General features: G+C 40.3%; 2 protein-coding genes across 2 annotated transcripts; both read left to right on the forward strand.

Annotated features, from left to right (window-relative positions):
- The first annotated feature begins 1,081 nt into the window (after positions 1-1,081).
- On the forward strand, positions 1,082-8,713 carry LOC113967138 (serpin B10-like). The gene is made up of 8 exons (XM_027682476.1): positions 1,082-1,190; positions 2,300-2,477; positions 3,758-3,871; positions 4,645-4,779; positions 5,156-5,273; positions 5,638-5,780; positions 6,327-6,482; positions 7,291-8,713. The coding sequence occupies exons 2-8, from the start codon at positions 2,310-2,312 to the stop codon at positions 7,693-7,695; spliced, it is 1,239 nt and encodes a 412-aa protein (XP_027538277.1). The 5' UTR covers positions 1,082-1,190; positions 2,300-2,309; the 3' UTR covers positions 7,696-8,713.
- A 1,922-nt stretch (positions 8,714-10,635) lies between these two features.
- On the forward strand, positions 10,636-18,944 carry LOC113967146 (heterochromatin-associated protein MENT-like). Its single transcript, XM_027682488.1, has 8 exons — positions 10,636-10,690; positions 11,986-12,162; positions 13,086-13,172; positions 13,526-13,646; positions 14,152-14,289; positions 14,986-15,128; positions 16,227-16,394; positions 17,473-18,944. The coding sequence occupies exons 2-8, from the start codon at positions 11,995-11,997 to the stop codon at positions 17,881-17,883; spliced, it is 1,236 nt and encodes a 411-aa protein (XP_027538289.1). The 5' UTR covers positions 10,636-10,690; positions 11,986-11,994; the 3' UTR covers positions 17,884-18,944.
- Positions 18,945-20,385: the final 1,441 nt, after the last annotated feature.

Genomic DNA, 20,385 nt, shown 5'->3' on the forward strand with positions numbered 1-20,385 from the left:
CGGCAGGGGATTGGCAGTTGCACACCCATATGCCCTACACCAAATTTTGCAGGTATTTCCATAGGTCATTCCTCACTACAGGATCCTCCATGACTGCTGCTGACCCACAACACAAGTCCATGTTTAACCTATGCTCATAGACAGCAGGACAGAAGAAAGCTCCAAAGGTAGTTTGTGCCAAGGAGAGAGACCTTGTGAGTCCTGCTCAGTGTCGAGGAGGCAGCCCTGGAAAGCAACTCCTATCCAGGTTTTCAAGGTGGAGTTTTCAACAGTGTGGAGAGGTAAAAAATGTAATAAAGGGCAAGGGTAGGATTACATAGGATATTTTGGTTAGGGGTCAGAGTGGGGATGGACAGCTACAGGAAAGACAATGGAGGAAGGGACAGCATGATTGCAAGGAAAATCAAGGAAGGAGGTATTTTTGTAGCCAAGGAAAGACGAAATGGAATGAAAAATAAGGAAGAGATCTCTGTTGTGCTACATTGCTCAAACAGCTTTCAGATATGGTGGGGAAACAGAAATAAAGTGTAATTTAAGACCCACTTTAGATTCTAGTGATGTTGCCACAGATGGTACAAGCAAGAGTCTGGTGTCTGTCTCTTAACCTTCCCTATCCCACAGTGGCAGCATTTCCCCGGTTATACAGTCTTAAAATCCTTCAAGATTAACAAAACCCATTTTTCCAAAACTGAAACCCACCAGGAATGACCAATTCTTTCTGAGAAGGAAAAGGACAACAGAAAAACTCACACATAAGAAGTCACTCTCTTTTTTTTCTGTCTGTTTGTTTCTCAGAGATAAATTCTTTAGACGAATCATTAAAAAAGTAGGTCAGCAACTGCCTTTTTTTAAACTCTCCAAACCACAAAAGAAAGGCTCTTCAAAGTAGTGTGGGTTCAAGTTGTTACTAGTCTGTTGCCACAAAAGTGTTTATAGAAATACTTATGTAGTCAGTTTTGTAAAGTTCTTGTATGGTATCATTCTTACCATCACTTCACATCCTACTCTGAGATGATTCAGCTCTTCCACAGGGATGTGGGCTACAGGGCAGAACACATTGCCCAGTCATGAGTCATAAGAACCTTTGCAGAACCGGCCAGGCACACTATAAATTCACCCTACCCTTCATGTGAACTGCAGAAACCTTGGAGACACCTGGAGCAGCAGTGTTTCTTCCTGTACAGAACAAGGTACTGTAATGATTTCTAGATACCATTTATTTCACACATTCTTGGATGATGTTGCTTTGTTGACAAATGCATAGGAAAAAAGGAAGCAGGGATCTGAATTGGAAACCGTCTAATACTGGGGAAAGTAATTAACTAAGATTGCACAGGCATAGTCTAGAAAGTGGAAGTCTTAAAAATATACAGGAAGAGCAATTTATTGTTCAGAGTTCTATAATTTCTAGGGCTCACTGACTAGCATATATATCATAGCAGAGTAAGAACCACAGTGTTTGCTTAAGTCAGCTAATTTGTTCTTGTGCTCTTTAGTGCTTAGAATTATCAGATCAGCTCCTGGTATGCAAGCTACTTGGGGGACAAACTGTCTTTATTCTAAGGCCATCCTATACCAACCATGAAAGCTCCTAGTCCCTGTCTAGAGCTCTCAGCTAAACCTGAAAGACAAATGACAAATAGCAGCATTCATGTTCTACTGAATACAGAAACTTTGTCCTGCAGAAGTACTGGGAAGCTAGGATCTGGGCTAGCACTGTAAGATGGAGCTCAGGACACTTTTGAAAGTCAAAAAGGTAATTCAGGATGCTTAGCATGCAACAGCTGGGGCAGTGCTTCCTCAAGCATAGGAAGGAATCTTTTGTCCTCACCTAAATGAATAATTTGACTCTATTGTTACCAGAGTATTTGTTCACTACAGCAATGAGCATCAAAACGCTCTCGCACAAACTGAAGCATAAAATTTGTCATATAGGATAGCTTCTCCATATTCTCTAGTCCAGGAGCTGGTGAGTAACATTATCAACAGTCACTCCAAGATGCTGTAAAGGACAGTGCAGCAAATGTCCTGGTGAACAAATAGGAAACAAGATTAGAGGCTGATTTATCCCTAAAAATGATGCCTAGTGCCATCAGTGAAATATGGACATGGACATGGACAGGACATGCTAAACTTTATATGACTTTATTATAGTTAATTCTCCTCATTCTTCATATAGATAATTTTAGAAAGCCTTTAAATCACAAAAGGAAGTTCAAAAAGTGAAGAGAAACTTGCAGACACATAGCAGTCATAATTAGTGGTTTGTTAATAGAATATTTTCTCCCTTTCTTTGCAGCTTCAGAACAATGGATGCTTTAAATAAAGCAAACACAAGCTTTGCTCTCGACTTTTTCAAACAGCAATGTCAGGAAGATGGTGACAAGAATATTTTGTTCTCCCCTTCAAGTATTTCATCTGCCCTGGCTACGGTTTATTTGGGAGCCAAAGGTAACACTGCAGATCAAATGGCAAAGGTGAGTGTGGGCTTCAAAAAGTAGATATCTGAAAGGGTAGGTCTCTTGGAATAATGTCCTCCATGACAGAATTTTACTGTGATGGAACAGAGGAAAGCCATATATGTGTAGAGTTTTGATTAGAGTGATTTTTCTGCTTATGCCAGCTCCCATTTCACCCCGATGTGCTTTGCAATGAATAGACCAGTTCTCCACTTGTGCAGATCAACTCTACTCTAGCCTATGCAAATAGGACCTTAAGAAATTACAGAAGTGGCACTGGCGACATTGTCACCTTTTAAATTTCACCAGCAGAAACAAGGGATCTTTATCCTAAAGCTCAGTAACTTGAGCACTTACCAGGGAGTAGAAGATCTGGATTCTTCTTCTACTCTGCCACAGAAAATTCCCATCTCATATCTCATCTCACTGGAAATGACCCCATAGAAAAGGACTTTCCCCTATAGTTATTATAAGTTTTGCACTTTGCTAAACATAAATCCACATCTCCAAGATTAGAGAAGAAACAAGTTGAGACTACAACCCTTTCTTTACGATGTATATTTTATTGGCAAAATCACTGACCGAAATCACTAAGTTGCACTTGTTCAAAGCTCATGTTCAGCACGTGATAGCAATAACAGCCCCAATGCACGGTTACCTGACACCTAATACAATTATCTACCTCCTATCGTAGGAGGTGAGCCTTGTGAATCTGCATCTGCTAAGGCAGAAGTTGTCCCACCTGTTAGGGCAGTGATGTAACTCCTGATATACAGGAAAAAAGAGAGTCAGTAGGGTAAAAAAGAAAGGAGTGATCTTCCGTTAGGATGATGGGAAAACAAAACAAAAGGCACAGCTCTTCTCAAAAATGTTCCAAGGTTGATCGTGCCCCTTTGTAGCCTGGGTAAGGTGAACAAGACCAGAGAAAAGAATTTAAGGCATGAAACTGCCTGCACAATTTTCAGGCTTTCTGACACATATGCATGCTCCATTTAGACTTCTGTTTTGATAGACTCCATCTGGAGATAATTGGCTCTTCCTAAGGCATAACTCCAAGCAGGCAGATTCCTCTATAAAGACTAGGTATGTAAGAGTTTTGCCCTGCAGCCCTCAGTTAAGTGTGCACAAGCCATTTTGTACTCATAAGCCTCAAGACCTAACCAAAGATTTTATATTCAGAAAGGCCTGAATAAAATCTGAGCTTGACTCTATCACTAGTTCCCATGACACCACTGAAAATTTTAACAGAAATGGCAAATTTTCTATTGATCCATTTATTATTGCTTATCCCACTACAGGTACTTCACTTTAACAAAGTTGAAGGAGCCAAAAACGTCACCACAACCATAAGAATGCAAGTCTATTCTAGAACAGAAGACAGTCTATCAAATCGATGTGCATGTTTCCAGAAGGTACCTCACCCATGATAGTGATCAAGCTGTGGGCACAGTCACATCTTTTCTTGCCTGTATTTTCCTTCCACATTTGCATTTGCTTACGTTTGCCTTCCTCAGATTTAGTGTACACAATTAATTGGTACAGCATCCTGTGATACCTTCACCTAATGCAACACTTATTACATGCTTCCCCTTTTTAGGCAGAATTGCAAAAACTAATTTCAAATTTGCAAAATTTAACATTTGATGTTATCATTCTCTATCAATAGATCTCTTGTTCTTTCTCTCTTAGCTTTGAGGGCAGATTTCTTACCCAAATTATTACGGTTCAAAAGCTAGCACACTTCCTACCTCAGAGAGCTAATCCCAAGGATTAGCTGCCCTTCCACACATTTGATTGCATCATTAAAACAACGAAACCAAAACATTAACTTTTCCAAGCTTGATATCCATTCCAATTGAGCAGTTAACAAAATAAATTTACATATTGGGATTTCCCAAAGTAGACCAGTTGGTCTGGATATCCTAAGTTTCATGATCTTCACTTATAAACCCTTAAATATTTTACATAGTTCAGGCTCTTAAGACTTACACTGTGTACCATATCTGCCTGCAACTTTAAAATGATTCTTTTAATACTGACAAGTTTAGAGCACCTCTTCTGTTGTGATACAGGTAACAGATCACCTGAAGAGAAATACTTAACTTGGAGCTGTATGAAAGAAAAAATTGTGAATTTTTAACTATTTTACACAACAGATGAATAACATTTTTTTTCTTTATTCAAGAAAGAAATTGGCAAATCAGATAATATCCATACTGGATTTAAAGCACTAAACTTTGAAATCAATCAACCTACTGAAAATTACCTGCTTAAAAGTGTCAACCAGTTATATGGAGAAAAATCATTGCCTTTCAGTAAGGTAAGCCTTTTATTCAGATTATGCAGTGCCAGTTAACCTTCATAATCTCTCTATGACAATATAAACCACATACTTTTAAATATTTTCACTACATTTGCAAATCATGTTATTATCCTCGACATAAGTGTTTTCTATGAGACTTTTCCTGAGACTTTGGACACTAAAATTTTAGTTTTATGGGATGTGTATCTAATCTCAGAATCATTTGCAGATGTAGTTAGACAAGAACATTTAAACTGAGCATTTCCACTAAAAAAATACATTGCTCCTTTGACAAAACACTATGTTTCTGTCCATGCAATTTTTATCTCTGGCTGTAGTAGCACTCATATTGGAAGAGAACAAGCCTAATACCAGTGTCTCTCTTGCACTGTAGGAATACTTACACTTAGCCAAGAAATATTACAATGCAGAGCCACAATCAGTTGACTTTGTGGGAGCAGCAGATGAAATCAGAAGAGAGATCAATTCCAATGTTGAACAACAGACTGAAGGTAAGTTCTAGCCTCTCCTCTCCAAATCAAAAAGAAGCCATTTTGCTTTCTCTGTACCCAAGGGGCCCATGGCAGGTAAACAATTAACCTCAGAAAGGTAAATCAGATCAGTTTTCCTAAAGTACTCATCTAGTTACAAGGCCTTACTGAAATTAGTGTCCTCCATCTGAATGTGGGAGAAATATGGCTTGTTCTTCTTTATAATTCAAGATTAGCCCAAAATATTTCTGAATAATCTCAAGATAGATGGGTGCTATGGCAGCATTTACAACTTCCCTGGCTTATAACCACAGAAACTGTGCCAACACTTGCACTGAAACAGTAAAAGTACACAGATGTGTGAATGTCCTTCTATTTTCTCTAGGTAAAATCCAAAATCTTCTGCCTCCTGGATCCATAGATTCACTCACCAGGCTAGTGCTGATAAATGCACTCTACTTCAAAGGAAATTGGGCAACAAAGTTTGAAGCTGAAGCTACCAGGCAAAGGCCTTTCAGAATAAACATGGTATGGGAATATACTGCCCTATATGCTACATTGCAGGTGGAGAAAACTGAAAGAGAAATTCCTGTCACACTTTAAATCCACGCGGCATAATAGTTACTTCATTTAAAGCATACAGTATACTTTCTTCACTACACCTTCAGCACTAAGGCTGCACACACATAGTAGGCCCTGAGCCACAAGTAAAATTGTCAGAAGCTGACTTGAAAAAAGCTTCCATTCTCTGATGGCAGGAAAAACAAAGAGGCGAACAAAACTGTATGGGTTAGTTCTATACATATTCATTTTTAACCATACAACAAATCAGAGTGGAATACAGCTTCCCATAATGGGAGTCATCTGAGACGGCTCAGATATCATGTCATGCCTTCAAGTGCCTTTCCAGAAGACCAGGGGTCCTCTGAAGATCCCGTGTCCTAGCCATAAGGATACCTCAGACACACTGGGCAGCTTGTAGAGTAAATACAATAATCATCCACTGTGCTATTTTAACTCAGTCCTTTAGTGTTCAGAGTACAAATGGAAACCATTTAATTTGATTTGTTGCAGCACACAACTAAACCAGTGCCGATGATGCACCTGAGTGACAAATTTAACTTAAGCTACGTAGAATCAGTCCAGGCTGATGTTCTTGAGCTTCCATATGTCAATAATGACCTCAGCATGTTTATCCTGCTACCAAGTGACCTCACCGGCTTACAAAAGGTAAAACAACTGAGAACATAAATCATCTGAGAAAATAAGAGTTTCATTAACTTACTTACTTTATGCATGTGTGAGGTAAAAGACCAGGCTGCAGTCTTGTTTCTAGGAAGGAGGGCACTGATCAGGCTCAAGGTAAAGCAAATCTCAAATTTGGTCTAGTACGGTGAACCTGAACCTCTTGAAGCTCAGACTAGATTTCTTACTCTTGGAAGCTACCACATCTGTGCTTTCCAGTGTTGATCAGTCCCGGAAACAAGTAACCCAAACCCATAAGATTGCTCCTCTTCCAGCTCAACAAAAATGAGGACAGCCAGCCAGCCCTGCTGAAATCCACTGTCTGTATTGATTTAGACAGATATGATTTCATTCTAAAAAAAAACACCAAAAATTGGGCATCCTCTGCTACTTTTCAGGATGTCCAGAACTGATATGTATGGACACTGCCACCTTCTGTAAAAAGACTGATTATGCCTCTGGATAACAAACTCTTAAAAAATGCTCATAGGGTGTTCTGTGAGAGGAAAAAAAAAAGCTCTTTTTAATAAATTCTAAAATGCAGGGAAGACAGAACTGGGAACAGAAAATCAATGTATTGTAACCCTTCAATATATTCCCTGACAATTATTGAGAACAGTTCAAATACTGCATTGACCGACCATAAGCAACATTGTTGCTTAGTCAAAAAGATTTCCAAACTGGCGTTTCCCTACTGTTTTTCTTGTACTCTTACAACAGCCTGAAAAGCCCTCCATTTAAGAAAAGAGAAGAACATTCTGTAATTTTCTAATTCTCTTTTTACTAACTGCAGCTGGAAAGAGAATTGACTTTTGAAAACTTGTCTTCATGGACCACCCCAGAATTAATGGAGAAAGTGAAAATGGAGGTTTATCTGCCAAGGTTTACGTTGGAAGAGAAATATGACCTCAAATCTAGTTTGAGCAGGATGGGCATACAAGATGCCTTCACAGAAGGCCAAGCTGATTTCACGGGAATGTCAAAGGACGGTGATTTGTTTTTGTCACAAGTTTTTCACAAGTGTTACCTGGAAGTCAATGAAGAAGGCACAGAAGCAGCAGCTGCCAGTTCAGCAGCACTGGCATCACGAAGTCTTGGTGCTACTGTTATTTTTGTGGCAGATCACCCTTTCCTCTTCTTTATCAGGCACAACAAGACCAAGACTATCCTCTTCTTGGGAAGGTTCTCTTCCCCCTAGAAACTCAACAATTATTAAACAGGTTATTGCAACAACAATAATGAACAAAAGACACACCACAAAGAGCATCTCAAGAGTCTGCGCACTTCTTAACTTCACTGTTAACAAATCTCTCAATGTTAGAAGAGAGCACATATTAAAAATAACCATGAATTTGTGCCTCTGGCTCATTTTCCTGTCCAAAGAACCTGAAAATGCTAGCTTTACCCTGTAAGTACCAGACTGTGCATGGAACAATATTGCTGTGTCTTTTCAATACTTTCTGAATCAGAACTGCCACCATTCAGAACAGGTTGAGTTGATCTAAACAAGTAATTTTCAATATATGTGTTTTGGTACCTAAGAAGAAAAGAAAATCTTCTTCCAGAATGCTGTTCCATTTCCATTAGTTTCAGCTCACTATGCTGATCCCCGCAGGAGGGCTACCTCACCCACATTCTTGTAAGTTTTTTTACTAACTTTGTGGCCTGGCAGAGCTGATAACGAAATAAACCTGCAAAATTCTCTGTGTTCCCGGTACTGATGCTTCTTTTTTTTTTTTGCATGAAAAGAGGCTAACACAAGTACTTTCTAATCTCTGGCCCACAGCAATTGGAAAATACTGAACAACACTATAGAACTGGAGGAAAATAAAACCTTGAAACCTTCTCCTTTGTAACCTTCCATCCATACAATACTGTTTCCAGCCTAGCACTGCACTGCTTTGCTCTCACTTTGCTTTGCCACTTATTCCGCTGGTTTGAGGCAAGATCAAATGGGAGAATTAAGTCTAATTTAATACAAGTAATATGTACTCCCTAAGTGCTTTCAGGAAGATGACATGCAAAATCCCGCAGGTTGTATTTACTCCTGTCACAGCTCTTTCTCCTAAGAGAGTGTTCTAATCAGTCTTAAACGTTTGCTGCGAGTGCTCCTGACTACCTGAATTCACAACAGAGAACAAAGGCCTGGTGTTCTTAATGGACTTGCACACACCAACAGCATCTTACTAGAAACACATCTTCTTGGGACAGCAAGACTCCCTTTTCCTGGCAGAGAAGAGACTGCTGACTGTCACTGAGTCCTTTCTCTTTTCTTTCAAGTGCTCAACTGCTTCCAGGGTTCCTTCTGGTTCTGATTTCCAAAGGAGAAGGAGCATAGGAAAAGTGCAATGAAGCAAGTACTTTATATTACCCCTATACCACCCCAGCAGCACTGCCTTCTGTCTGTCTCAGTTGTGAAACATGGCACAGGATCACCATGAATTCAGGTCTAATTCTGCCTCGCTTCACCTAGTACAAGAGCTTCATGTCCCCATGGATAAGCATCTTAAGCACTTCTTGATGTGTCTTGGGAATAAAGACAGGAAAGCCACACCTGGGAGGCCAATGAAAAACAAAACCATGACAACATGCAAACAAACTCACTCATAGGCCTTTAAAGTCAATGGAAATGTGAGTCACCTTTTTCTCTCTCCTTCAACTATTTTAAGCACGATTGCAAAGATGACTGCCCTAGTGTCCTTTTCTCAGTGCCAGGTCATTACCGAGTGGCAATAGCCACAACGCTTGAAGGGTGAGTTGTATATTAGGGAACAACCTTTTTCCAAGGTGAGCAGCTGTGAACTGGAGAAGGTTGCTCAGAAACGTTATGTAATCTCCATCCTTGGAAGGGCTTTGGCTAACCTTATCTACTGCTGGCACTGCTCCAAGCAGGAGATTGACCTCTGGATGCCTCTTTCAATTAATATGTGCGATTTTTTTCTCTCCTGTCAAAAGCCACTCTGCCTTGCCATCTCTCTTTCTCATCCTGCCTGGCATCCTTGCATGTTGACTAGCAAAGGCAGCTAGCTTGCTTACATTCAGCATACTTCTTTGGGACTTGGAAGTCTCCTGGATTGGGCTTTCCTACCACCTAACCATTCAGCTTACCTTTCAGCTATCCAGATTTCTTAAGGACTTACTCATCATACTAAAACCAACACTTGTTTAATTTCTGGCATTTCTCCATTGCCTTGCACAACATTGATTTCTGCTGTTTTTTAGAGTTCTTAACCCACTCTGTTCCTGTAATCAGGCTTGCAGCAAAATGCTTAGCACACAGTTTCCTTCCCTTCCTTCACCTTCCTCTGTCCCCCAGTTGGTCTCACAGTAGTTGCCACCACTTTCTTCTTTCACCATTGTCTCTCTTCTGGGACTGTAGAGTGACAACTACAGTGACAATGTTTCCCTCCGCTGCGTGTTTTCACTCCAACCTTGCTCAAGCCCTCTCAGTGTGGTTGTTTCAATTCTTGTCCTCCTTTACTACATGTAAGTACTGTGCAGTAACTCAGTGTTTTGCAGTGTTTCTCTCAAATGATTCCCATTCACGGTTGCAATGAGATTTCTTCACCAACACAACCAGTGGGGTGTCCATCCCTTACCCTCTGCATGGTCCTTCATGGCTTTGGCTCTATGTTACTAATGATCTTCAACTTGAAGCTGGACAACCAGTGTCTAATTCAATCACTAAGCTTGGTGTTTTATGCTGATGTACTGAATTTGAAACCCTGGAGTCACAGCTGCAGAAAACCAGAGAGGATAATCAGGCCTTCAATATCTGCTTAAATCCAGAAAAAAAAAAAGTATTGTGTAACCTTTTTGCTAGTCACTTATTTTAAACAACAGACTTGTTTTCTCCGCAACACCAGAAAACCTTTGGAATGGGTGACCTGCTCTGCTAGCCTGTCAGTAGACTACTGTGGTGTAACAACAGAGCTGAGACTTTAACTCCATTGTCCTTTTGAAATGTGTAAAACTGAAAAGTGACAAGGTCAACAAAGAGGCCAAAATTACATAAGATCTTTTGGGGATGTGATAGAAAAGAGCTTTGGGTAGAAGGAAACAACATGGATGTAGGGGAGAAGGAAAGGGAGGTGTAAGCAGTACTATGTTTCTTAATTTAAAAATTGCTTAACGCACAAACACAGAACCTGACTGAAGACAAGACCTAAGTCTTCTCTCTCACAGGATCAGAGGTAAATATTTAAACTAAAATATTTAAACTTTGAGTAGTAACTTCTACAATGCTTTTGAAAAGCAACCTGTGCCGTGCATGACTGTATAGATAAAGTATAATATACCAGTGTTATAGTGCATAATTCTTGCCTCGTGTTTTCCTAAACGTTGACCATTAGAGAAAATAAATCTTGAGCCTAAGAAAAACTGCTAATTTGGGGCAGAATTGATTACAAGAAGGAAAGTTTTCTTAGGGCAGTGACTGCCTTTCAATTAAAATCTTCAGTTCAATAAAGGAGTTCCATATTTCAGGTGAAGGCACATTAAGGGACTCACAGGAGCATTCATTAGCAGACAAGAGAGAAATTTCCATCCTGATGCTCTCTTGGTTATGTTCTCCAAGGGGAGAAAATCAATCAGTATTACAGATGTGGTACTGACAGCATACTGACTGCCAAAAGAACTGCAGTGGTTTGGCAACCAAATACTTGATAAATATCTGTAGACTTCAGAGATCGCTCCACTGTTTCTGATGCTCCATTCCATACATACAAATATTAATAACAACAACAACAAAATCAACATTTTTGGTCTCTTGAGTGGAAAATGACATGAAGCAGGTACTACTGGGCAGATATCCTAAAGTCTGGAGTACTTATAGCCTCCACTCTTCTGCCAGTTTCTGGGGAAAATAAAACTGCTGGAACATACAGAAGGGGTGGTAGGTACACATAATGAATAAAACTCCATCAACCTAAATGGAAATACCAGCTTTGCTGTTCATGATACTATTCAGAATAGGCGGCTGGCCAGGAAAAGAAAGTGAGCCTAAGAATTATGCCTAAATTCTTTCACAGTATCAGCTCTCAATTCTATACAGATCCAAACTGAAGCAGTGGGAAACTCAGACATGTTGTGAATCAATGTACTAAAGATGCACTTACAGTCCCCTGTGAACAATAATTTGATAAATCATTAGTTAAGGACAAAAAGGAAGAAAAATACACAACTTACAAATCTGCATATTTTTGAAAAGCAAAGGCAGAAAGAAACAAGGAGAAAACTGCAGATCTGTAAAAGAGGACATTCATAATTAGAGGAAAATATTATGTGGCTAACAAAAAAACTAGAAGAAATTGCTGCTCCTAGCAGGTGGCAAACAGTATCTGTGTGGAAGATAAAGATACAACTATGCTATTAGTTTTTGTTGATGTCAATGCATTGTGTTGCACATGTAACATTTCTCACTAATAGGTTTTGTGTACAAAATTTTAAACATTCAAACAGTACAATTCTGTCTGTTGCCTCTTTCCAGGCTGTAGCAATGGAAGTGGTCTCAACCTCAGTTGGCAAGTTTACGGTTGATCTTTTCAACAAGCTGAATGAGACCAACAAGGGAAAAAACATTTTCTTTTCCCCTTGGAGCATATCAGCTGCTCTGGCTCTGACATACCTGGGTGCAAAAGGGAATACAGCAACTGAGATGGCAGAGGTAGGTTGCTCTATAAAACATACACCCCATACAATACCTAGCTCCTGTATTAGCTACAAATCTTAGTGTTAGAAAAACTTGCCACCATAATGACAAGGAACCGAGGCACATAACAAGGGAATGGCAAATTTTATTAATGTCATAGCACATTATTTTCTTCTCCACTAAGAGAAAGGGTCCTGCTGGTATTACATGCTGAGCACAGAGGTTCTCTGAACCTGACTTCTTCTAAAGTATTTGACATCTTCTAATTTATCTTATGATTCCATGACTTGGTCACAGATGGGACATTGCCTCTGTGAAGCAAAAAGCTGATGCCAATAGCTCCTAACTAATTGGTAGGAGGCTTGCAGATCCCTGCATCCTCCCTCTCTATCCTGGCCAGGGTGCATCCTTCTATCTTGATTTATGCTTTCCAAAACAACTGCCTGACAATCCAACAGGAAAACAGGAAGGGTTTTGGTATATCCACAGCCCCTAACCCAATCCCACTTAATGTCACATGAGCACATTGCTGGCTCAGAAGGAGCTGTGGTGCTCAGCACTGCCCAGCACTCTCCTCTGCATCACTGCACTCCTGTTCAGAGGCCTTTGTACCATTATCCTGTGGAGAACCATTTGGGCTTGCACAAACACATTCCTGTTGCTGGAAGCAACAGCTGTGGAAGGGAGATCTGCCTTGCAGTGTGCAGACAGAAGCATTGTGTTGATGCTCTGGGAGAGGGACAGAGCTAATCATTGTTATTCTATGGGATTTATGTATACTACAGCTTCAGCATCCCTTTGATTAGTCACCTAAGCAGTAGACAGCACAGTGCATTATCACAAGGAGTGAAACAAGACAACCATTTGATCCCCATTTGTCTTTAAGTCACACCAGTTCCTCCATGCCTATTTCTTATCTTTGGAAACTCTGCTTGCAGGTTCTTCATTTTACTCAAGCAGCAGGAGCTGAAGCCTCTTCTTCTGTGGCCAGGCCTTCTCGGGGGAGACCGAAGAGAAGAAAAATGGTATCTATTAGAACTGAAATTCCAAGACAAAGAACCTCCAAACCTAACTGTTCAGATACAGCTTTAGGAGTCCAGTATTTATTGTCTACACTCCCCTTTAAAGTACAAATGCCCACCATACTTCACAACAGGTTGAAATTCAGTTCCTTTCACTCATTCATAACTCTGAGAAGTGTGAAAGGAAAAGTCATTGGGATAGTATGGAAGGTTTGCTATATGGTTTGATGGTAAACTTGTAAAAATAATGAGTAAGAAAGGTGAACCCAAATTCCTCTCCCACATACATCACTTAGCATGTTTTGAAAGCTTCATGGAAAAATGCAATTGCTGAATGTTTGGTTTCTTTTTCCAAGGATCCTGAGAACAAGCAAGTTGCAGATATCCATTCTGGCTTCAAAAAGCTCCTGACTGCCATCAACAAATCCAGAAGCACCTACTCGCTGAGAAATGCCAACCGCATTTACGTGGAAAAAATTTACGTGGAGAGGAGTAAAAAAAGGTGCAAAAAATATTTCTCATTTTAATTGCTTGCCATTAATAGAACAGGTTTGAAGCTGGCCCTGAATACTGCAAAAGAGAGCTCTGGACTCCAGAGATAAACTTAACTGAAAAATACCAGTTGGTCTGCTCATAGAATTTAAGGATGCATTGCCCTTTGAGTGTACTGTAGGGATTCCTTTTCATGCAATGTGCCTTTAGTATTGGAAACCCCAATAGACAAAATTGTAAATGAGACATTAAAATAAGCACATCCATGGGAAGTGTGCATCCTTCTTCACTTCTCCAGATAAAACTTGGAACAAATACAGGAAATTTCTGTTCTTCAGTTACTTCTTAATTGTTAATCCACAGTCCAAGAGAGTGCAATAAGCAGAATCCTGCAGTCCTCAAGGCCCAAGAATCTATCAAGTACAAGAGCTAACAACTTCCCTTTGGGACTGAAAAATAGCGTAGTTCTCTAGCACAGAACATTTTTGTTGCTTTCTTGTTATTTTTCAGACCTATATACAGCTCAGTAAGAACTACTACAAAGCAGAACCACAGAAGGTTAACTTTAAGACAGCACCAGAACAAACTGGAAAGGAAATCAACGCTTGGGTTGAAAAACAAACTGAGGGTAAGCTGAGCTTAACCCCAACATCTTTGCTCTGCCATTAAGTCAGCCTGCCATTTCCTTTGGGCAGGTGTCCTTGCTTCCCCAGGTGCTACTGCAGCAGCCAGGTCATGCCTTCCAATGTGGATGTGGACAGTGAGCAGAGATGTGGTGGGAGGACAGAGGAAGAGCAGCACACTTAACTTCAAATACCTGATCCAGACGCCAGTGAGCTCCTTGGGGAGACTCCCATTGACTGTGCTGTGCTCTGCATCAGCTGATCCTCCAGTACAGCCACTGTCCTGGCACTGCACCCATGGATCACTGGCAGAGCAGACAGAGCGGAAAGACAGCTCTACCTACCAGTGTGCTCCAGGGCAGGTGGGGATGCCTGCTCAGCTGTGCCATCCTGCACTGGCCAGAGGTGCTGTTCTCCTTCTACCTGGTGCAACCAGCCGGTGAGGCAATATATGGCTTTCTGCTTATAGCTGCTTGTCACGAAGCTGTGACATTCTTGGGGGAAGGAGTAAATCCCTGTCAGTTAGCCAGGAGGACAGGACAGCAAACTGCTTTGGAAACTGTAAAGAAATTATTTTATGTAAGGGGGCATTTTAGGGAGCACTGCACTGAGAACTTCTTACTAAGAAGTTGAACTGAGGGAAAAAATGATCAAAATGTTCACACGGCTGGAATGAAATTTAACTCTTCTGATTTCAAAAGGCAAAATCAAGAATTTGTTGAGTCCACGAGATGTGTCAAACACCACCGAGTTGATCCTGGTAAATGCAATTTACTTCAAGGCAGAATGGGAAGTGAAATTTCAGGGAGGACATACAGATCTGCAAGCCTTCCGACTGAGCAAGGTAAGCTCCTCCTGTGTCCTTCTTACTGTAAACAACCTGCTGAAATCATAAGTTTTTTGGGTATCTGTGTGGTAACCCTCTGTGAAAAGCTGGTTACAGCAAAATCTGTCAGTGCTCAGCTCACTGAAATATTAAGATGCTCAGGTAAATGTTAATGAGCTCCAGATAACAGCTACTGTTTCCAAAAATACTACAGTCACTTAGGCTCTTTTTGCAAAAGAGTGCTAAGAATGACTAGATCATAAAAACATGGGTTTGCGAGCCCAGGCTTCATGGACAAGAACTACATGGCATGTCACGGCTGAGTAGGGTACCCAGACCTCTGAGGTGTGCAACCCAGCTAGGCACAAACATACCTGCCCAAATACAGCTGCAATGGTGTACTCTGAAGTGTTGCATGGTTGGAAGGGACTAGGAGAAATGATAATGGCATGTATCCAGAAGAGATGTTAATGAATTCATATTAAAAGACAAGAACTCTGTGCATTTTCCACAAACTCTACCTTCTGCCTTCTGATTAACCTGTATACATTGTCTGCTTCCCTGAATGAAGGGACGTAGATGTAAAGGGAGGTTACATACTCCTGACAAGGTGACTGCTTGCCAGGAACTCCCTTCATCATGAGCCCTTTTGCTCTGACACTAGTGTTATCTTCTCTTAAGGGTTGTGACATAAGGAACAATCAGCTGGCCACTTTTTATCAACAGAGAGAGGAGACCACTGAAAAACTGCACAACATTTGTTCCCTTAAACCATAGCTGTTTCTCTGCCATAGTGTTGTAAGGCCATATCCCTTGCCTCCTCCATCCCCCTAATCCTTGCAGACATTTCTAACTCTCTTCCTCCCTCCTCTGTCAGCTGCTGTGCATGTTTTGAGGGGGGAAGAGAAAAATCTGTCAGTTCAGCCCCCAATGAAAGATTTGGGACAAACATCAAGATGAACAATATAGTCCAGTCAAGAAAAGCTTTGGAAAATGAATGATAAATTGCTGTTTTAAAAGCTGTTTATAAAAGTTTCTGCTCCCTGTGCTGTACTGAGACATCATCATCCTTCCATTCAAGGAATGATTTCTTACTTTTAAATAAACACTTTACAGAACAAGACCAAGCCTGTAAAGATGATGTACATGAGAAATACATTTCCAGTTCTCATCATGGAAAGAATGAACTTCAAAATGATTGAGTTGCCATATGTGAAACATGAACTCAGTATGTTCATCCTCCTTCCTGATGACATCAAAGACAACACTACGGGTCTTGAACAGGTAAAAAACCATGATACATCCATTTTGTATTAGCACACAGTCATTTAAAAAAAAAAAAAAAGCAGGCTGGCAACCATATCTCCCTTTCTGAGGACATGCTGTCATGTTAATTTCCTTTGATACTTAGCTGAGTTAATTTCCTTTGATACTTACCTAATCCCAAGAAAGTTCCTCCATGCTGAGCACCCTTAGTTTGGTAAGAATTGAAGAGAGTAAACACTGTGCATAATCAGATGCTTAGCTCTTCAACAGCTCCATGACTGACACCCATTCTTACACGTTCTCTAAAGGTTAAATCTCACTGCACATTCAGGAGGGATAGTACTGCACAAGTAGTAACAGCCTCTTCCTAAAATAACAGATCCCTCTTCCCCATGGCCTGGAAGTTTGTTTACCATCTTCTTCTCATTCTGTTTGCCTCCTTTCCCCCCACCACTTATTTGCTGTCTGAAAAACCAAGATTTTGGTGAGACTGCATTTGCTATAATAATAAGACCTACCACTGTAGTTACTACAATTCCAAAGTTGTTAAATTCTTGGAGTCTATACCATTCATTGCTTTTCTCCATTTGATCTGAGCTGAACTGTCATGGTGTAGTGCCCAGGACACAGAGTGGCAGTGAAAGACCTTGCTGGAAGATGTTTGTTTCAAAGCTGTCATGGTAATATGTGCAGTAATGTTAACACCTGTTTTTATAGAACTAGACCAAACTACATGCCATGCAGCTGTCAATCTCACAGCAACTTTCTTCACATCAAGACTGAACTAAAAGAGAGAGGAAAGAACTACCTCAGGGAATGGTAGCTGTTCAGTGCCCTCTCTGTCTTCCTTTTGCAATGAATTTGGCAGGCTTGGTGCTCAAAACTTTGCAGTATTTAGACTCAAATATTTGTTGCACACGCTGTCTCTGATAATCAGTAAAATCAGTTTCTATTTCATGCTTTCAGATAAATGTTAAATTCGCTATTTAAAAAAATGTTTAATTCATTACATTGCCATAAAGTTGATTAATTCATAGTTAATTAGTTGTTTTTCCCTTGCAAACATCAAATTCCTTCTCTTTCTTTTAAATTATAGCTGGAAAGAGAACTGACCTATGAGAAGCTGTCCAAATGGACTGATTCCAAGATGACTGAAACTCTTGTGGATCTGTACCTACCTAAGTTCAAAATGGAAGAGAGATATGACCTCAGTGATAATTTGGTCAGGATGGGAATGCACGGTGCCTTCAGCAGCAATGCTGATTTCAGTGGAATGATTGAGAAGGATGTTCTGCAGATCTCCAAAGTTTTTCACAAGTCTTTTGTCGCAGTTGATGAAAAGGGCACTGAGGCAGCTGCTGCTACTGCTGTCATTACAGAGTTAGCAAGTGCACCTGTTGGCCATGTTCTGAAATTTAAGATTGATCACCCTTTCTTCTTCTTCATCAGACACAACAAATCCAAGAGCATCCTCTTTTTTGGTAGATTCTGCTCTCCCCTAGAATGAATTATTACTTGCTCTCAGACAGCAACCAAGGTTCACTGTTCAATGGAAAAATGTGAACTGCAGTGCTAAAATCTCAACCTTATGCCATATAGCCACCTCTACTGAAAGTGTATGTTCTTTTCCCCCCAACCCCAATCCCCCTCAAAGAAGGCAGCATCCAGCAACTATCCTGTGCCATCAAAGATCACTCTTTTACTGTTCCTTTCCATTGTCCTAATGAGACAGCCCTCCACAGAAAATAGAGTGTGGAATTTTGCTCCCTTGTATCAAACCTGCTCTTCTGGCTTTGTTGTTTGAGAGTAAGGTGGAGTCATAAAAGCCCTCTGCACCTAGCTAGATGCCATCATCTAGCCTATGTCAAATGCTGACTTCAAGGGAAGCGCAGCTCATTCTCTTGGCTCTCCCAGAGAGAAAAAAAACCCCAAAAATTAAAAAAAAGAACTTGTAGAAACCTGTTTGACCTCTTTTCCTCACTGGGAAGTGAGGAATTTGTATTTCCTTATGTTAATTTCCAATTTAGGACTGTTGGGAATTAACAAAATTTAATACAAATCCAGAATAATCTTAAAATGCTCCTTACCTTCTCCTGTCTCACCACATGTATATAGACACATCACACTTCTTCTCTCCTGTTCCTTCAGCTACTTGAAAAAATTAGGCTTTGAGGAAAAATTGTCCAGCCCTTAACATTTAATTGCTGACTTCTAATCATCTTGCATTTTTTCCTCATTTTTCCAAACTTTGTAGTTTAAGGTTGCTGAGAGTCCCAACAACAAAAAAATGCTAAGAAAACTATGAGCAACATGCCTTCTTGCTACCTTTTACTGATATGTAATCTAAATCTTTTAGAATTTAAATCTGCTTCCTCTTTTTAATTTTACTTAATTACACCTGTTTCCTGTCTAATATCCGCACAGCTTCCTTGCTACCTGTGTTATTGACCAATGTTTGATTTGTACCTTATGAGTGCATCTCAGCATAGATATTTGTGGTATTGACAGAAACACCAGTGAAAATTTGATTGATGCTTTACCTCATAATTTTACCATGACCTGCATTTAATAAAGTAAATTAATTAGGAGTTGTGTTGCTATTCAAGACAATTAATTACTTGATTCTCTTAGAATATCCTGTAATGTGCATGGTTGGAGGATGTTTCCACTCTTGCCATTCCAAATCAATCATACACCATCCCAATTGAAAAAGCTGAGAACCTTTAATATGCCAGTGGGCTTCAAATAGGCCCCAAAATACTGTTATTCCACATTTTGTCCTATGTGTTCACTAAACATATCTGTCACAACACACTAGAAATAAGAAATCTGACTAGAGGCTATGGCCCAGAAGATCACCTTCCAAACAGCCCATTTGCCCATGTTCAACAGCAAACAAGCAACAAGAAAAAAGTGAATCTTCCACACATCCCTTTTGCCCCTGTACAGTAGCGAACAAGCAATGCTGCTTTGGCAGCATCAGTTCCCTCTGTTGGCTTGGGAGGGCAGCAGTTGTGCTATCCTGCAGCCAAAAGGAATAGCATAAAATTTTGTAGCCATTGTGGTACTCTGACTACATGTCAGAAAGCATTGTCTAAGACATTTGAATGCAGGAGGGAGGTACTGTAAAAGCATTTACTCTCAGTAAAATTCCACTTATAATTACAACTCACTCCACCTCACCAAAAGGTATTCTGTGTGGAACTACACCTCCACCCAACAAAGTATACCTGCATCTTGTTCACTGTACGGAAACAGAGAAGTTATTGTTAGGACGGAATAGTCAACATAGCAAGGCTTCAGGAGGAGAAGCACTTGCATGAGGAGGTATAAAATATAATTTTTAAAAAAAATGAAAATTTGGAAGGTGACCATTATCAACACGAAGGCTGAGACTCTTCTGAGGAGCAACAAAGACCATTCCTCCTCCACTTAAGTGATGCCTGGCCATCAAAGACCCATCAGGGTGGGTAAGCATGTTAATTCTTAGCCTTGTAGCATTGTAATCCTATCTCTCTGCTGTGTGTATTCCACAATACATAATAACTGGGAATTCCTAAATAGTGCATACCCAGCCTGAAGGGTCACTACACGTTAGAGCAAAAGTTTACCCAAAAGGTGGCAAGAGTTCCATACCAAACCCAATGAAAGGTCTTCCCACTTCAATTTTTGTGCATCTCCTCACTCATAGCACGCTGCAGGGCTCTGCAAAGCAATACCTCTAAGGCTCTCTGAGGAACTACAGCACAGTGACTGCCATTTGGTGAGAGGTGCAAAGGGTCAAACAGACTGGTTTTGGTACCAAAATACTCCCAGTCTCAGCTTTTCTTAAAGAGTATACCTTCCAGTAAAAGACTTGGAATACAGATGAAAAATGTGAAAGAGAAGGAAAGAAACCCTTTCACAGGTGTAACATTCTTCCGAGCTCATCTACTGAAAGTAACACTTGGAGCTGTTTTGTTTGTGCCTCTCTGCACTATTTTCATGATAATCAGCACCTGGCTCTCAA

This window comes from Neopelma chrysocephalum, unplaced genomic scaffold (genome assembly GCF_003984885.1).
Source record: "Neopelma chrysocephalum unplaced genomic scaffold, ASM398488v2 Primary Assembly neopelma1_22b, whole genome shotgun sequence".
NCBI classification, from domain to species: domain Eukaryota; kingdom Metazoa; phylum Chordata; class Aves; order Passeriformes; family Pipridae; genus Neopelma; species Neopelma chrysocephalum.

Excerpts from the sequence above, each read along its gene's own strand:
- LOC113967138 (XM_027682476.1), top strand. The coding sequence starts at position 2,310 with ATGGATGCTTTAAATAAAGCAAACACAAGCTTTGCTCTCGACTTTTTC. Across the intron at positions 2,478-3,757 it reads CTGCAGATCAAATGGCAAAG|GTACTTCACTTTAACAAAGT; the intron begins GTGAGTGTGGGC and ends ATCCCACTACAG. Across the intron at positions 3,872-4,644 it reads GATGTGCATGTTTCCAGAAG|AAAGAAATTGGCAAATCAGA; the intron begins GTACCTCACCCA and ends TCTTTATTCAAG.
- LOC113967146 (XM_027682488.1), top strand. The coding sequence starts at position 11,995 with ATGGAAGTGGTCTCAACCTCAGTTGGCAAGTTTACGGTTGATCTTTTC. Across the intron at positions 12,163-13,085 it reads CAGCAACTGAGATGGCAGAG|GTTCTTCATTTTACTCAAGC; the intron begins GTAGGTTGCTCT and ends CTCTGCTTGCAG. Across the intron at positions 15,129-16,226 it reads AAGCCTTCCGACTGAGCAAG|AACAAGACCAAGCCTGTAAA; the intron begins GTAAGCTCCTCC and ends AACACTTTACAG.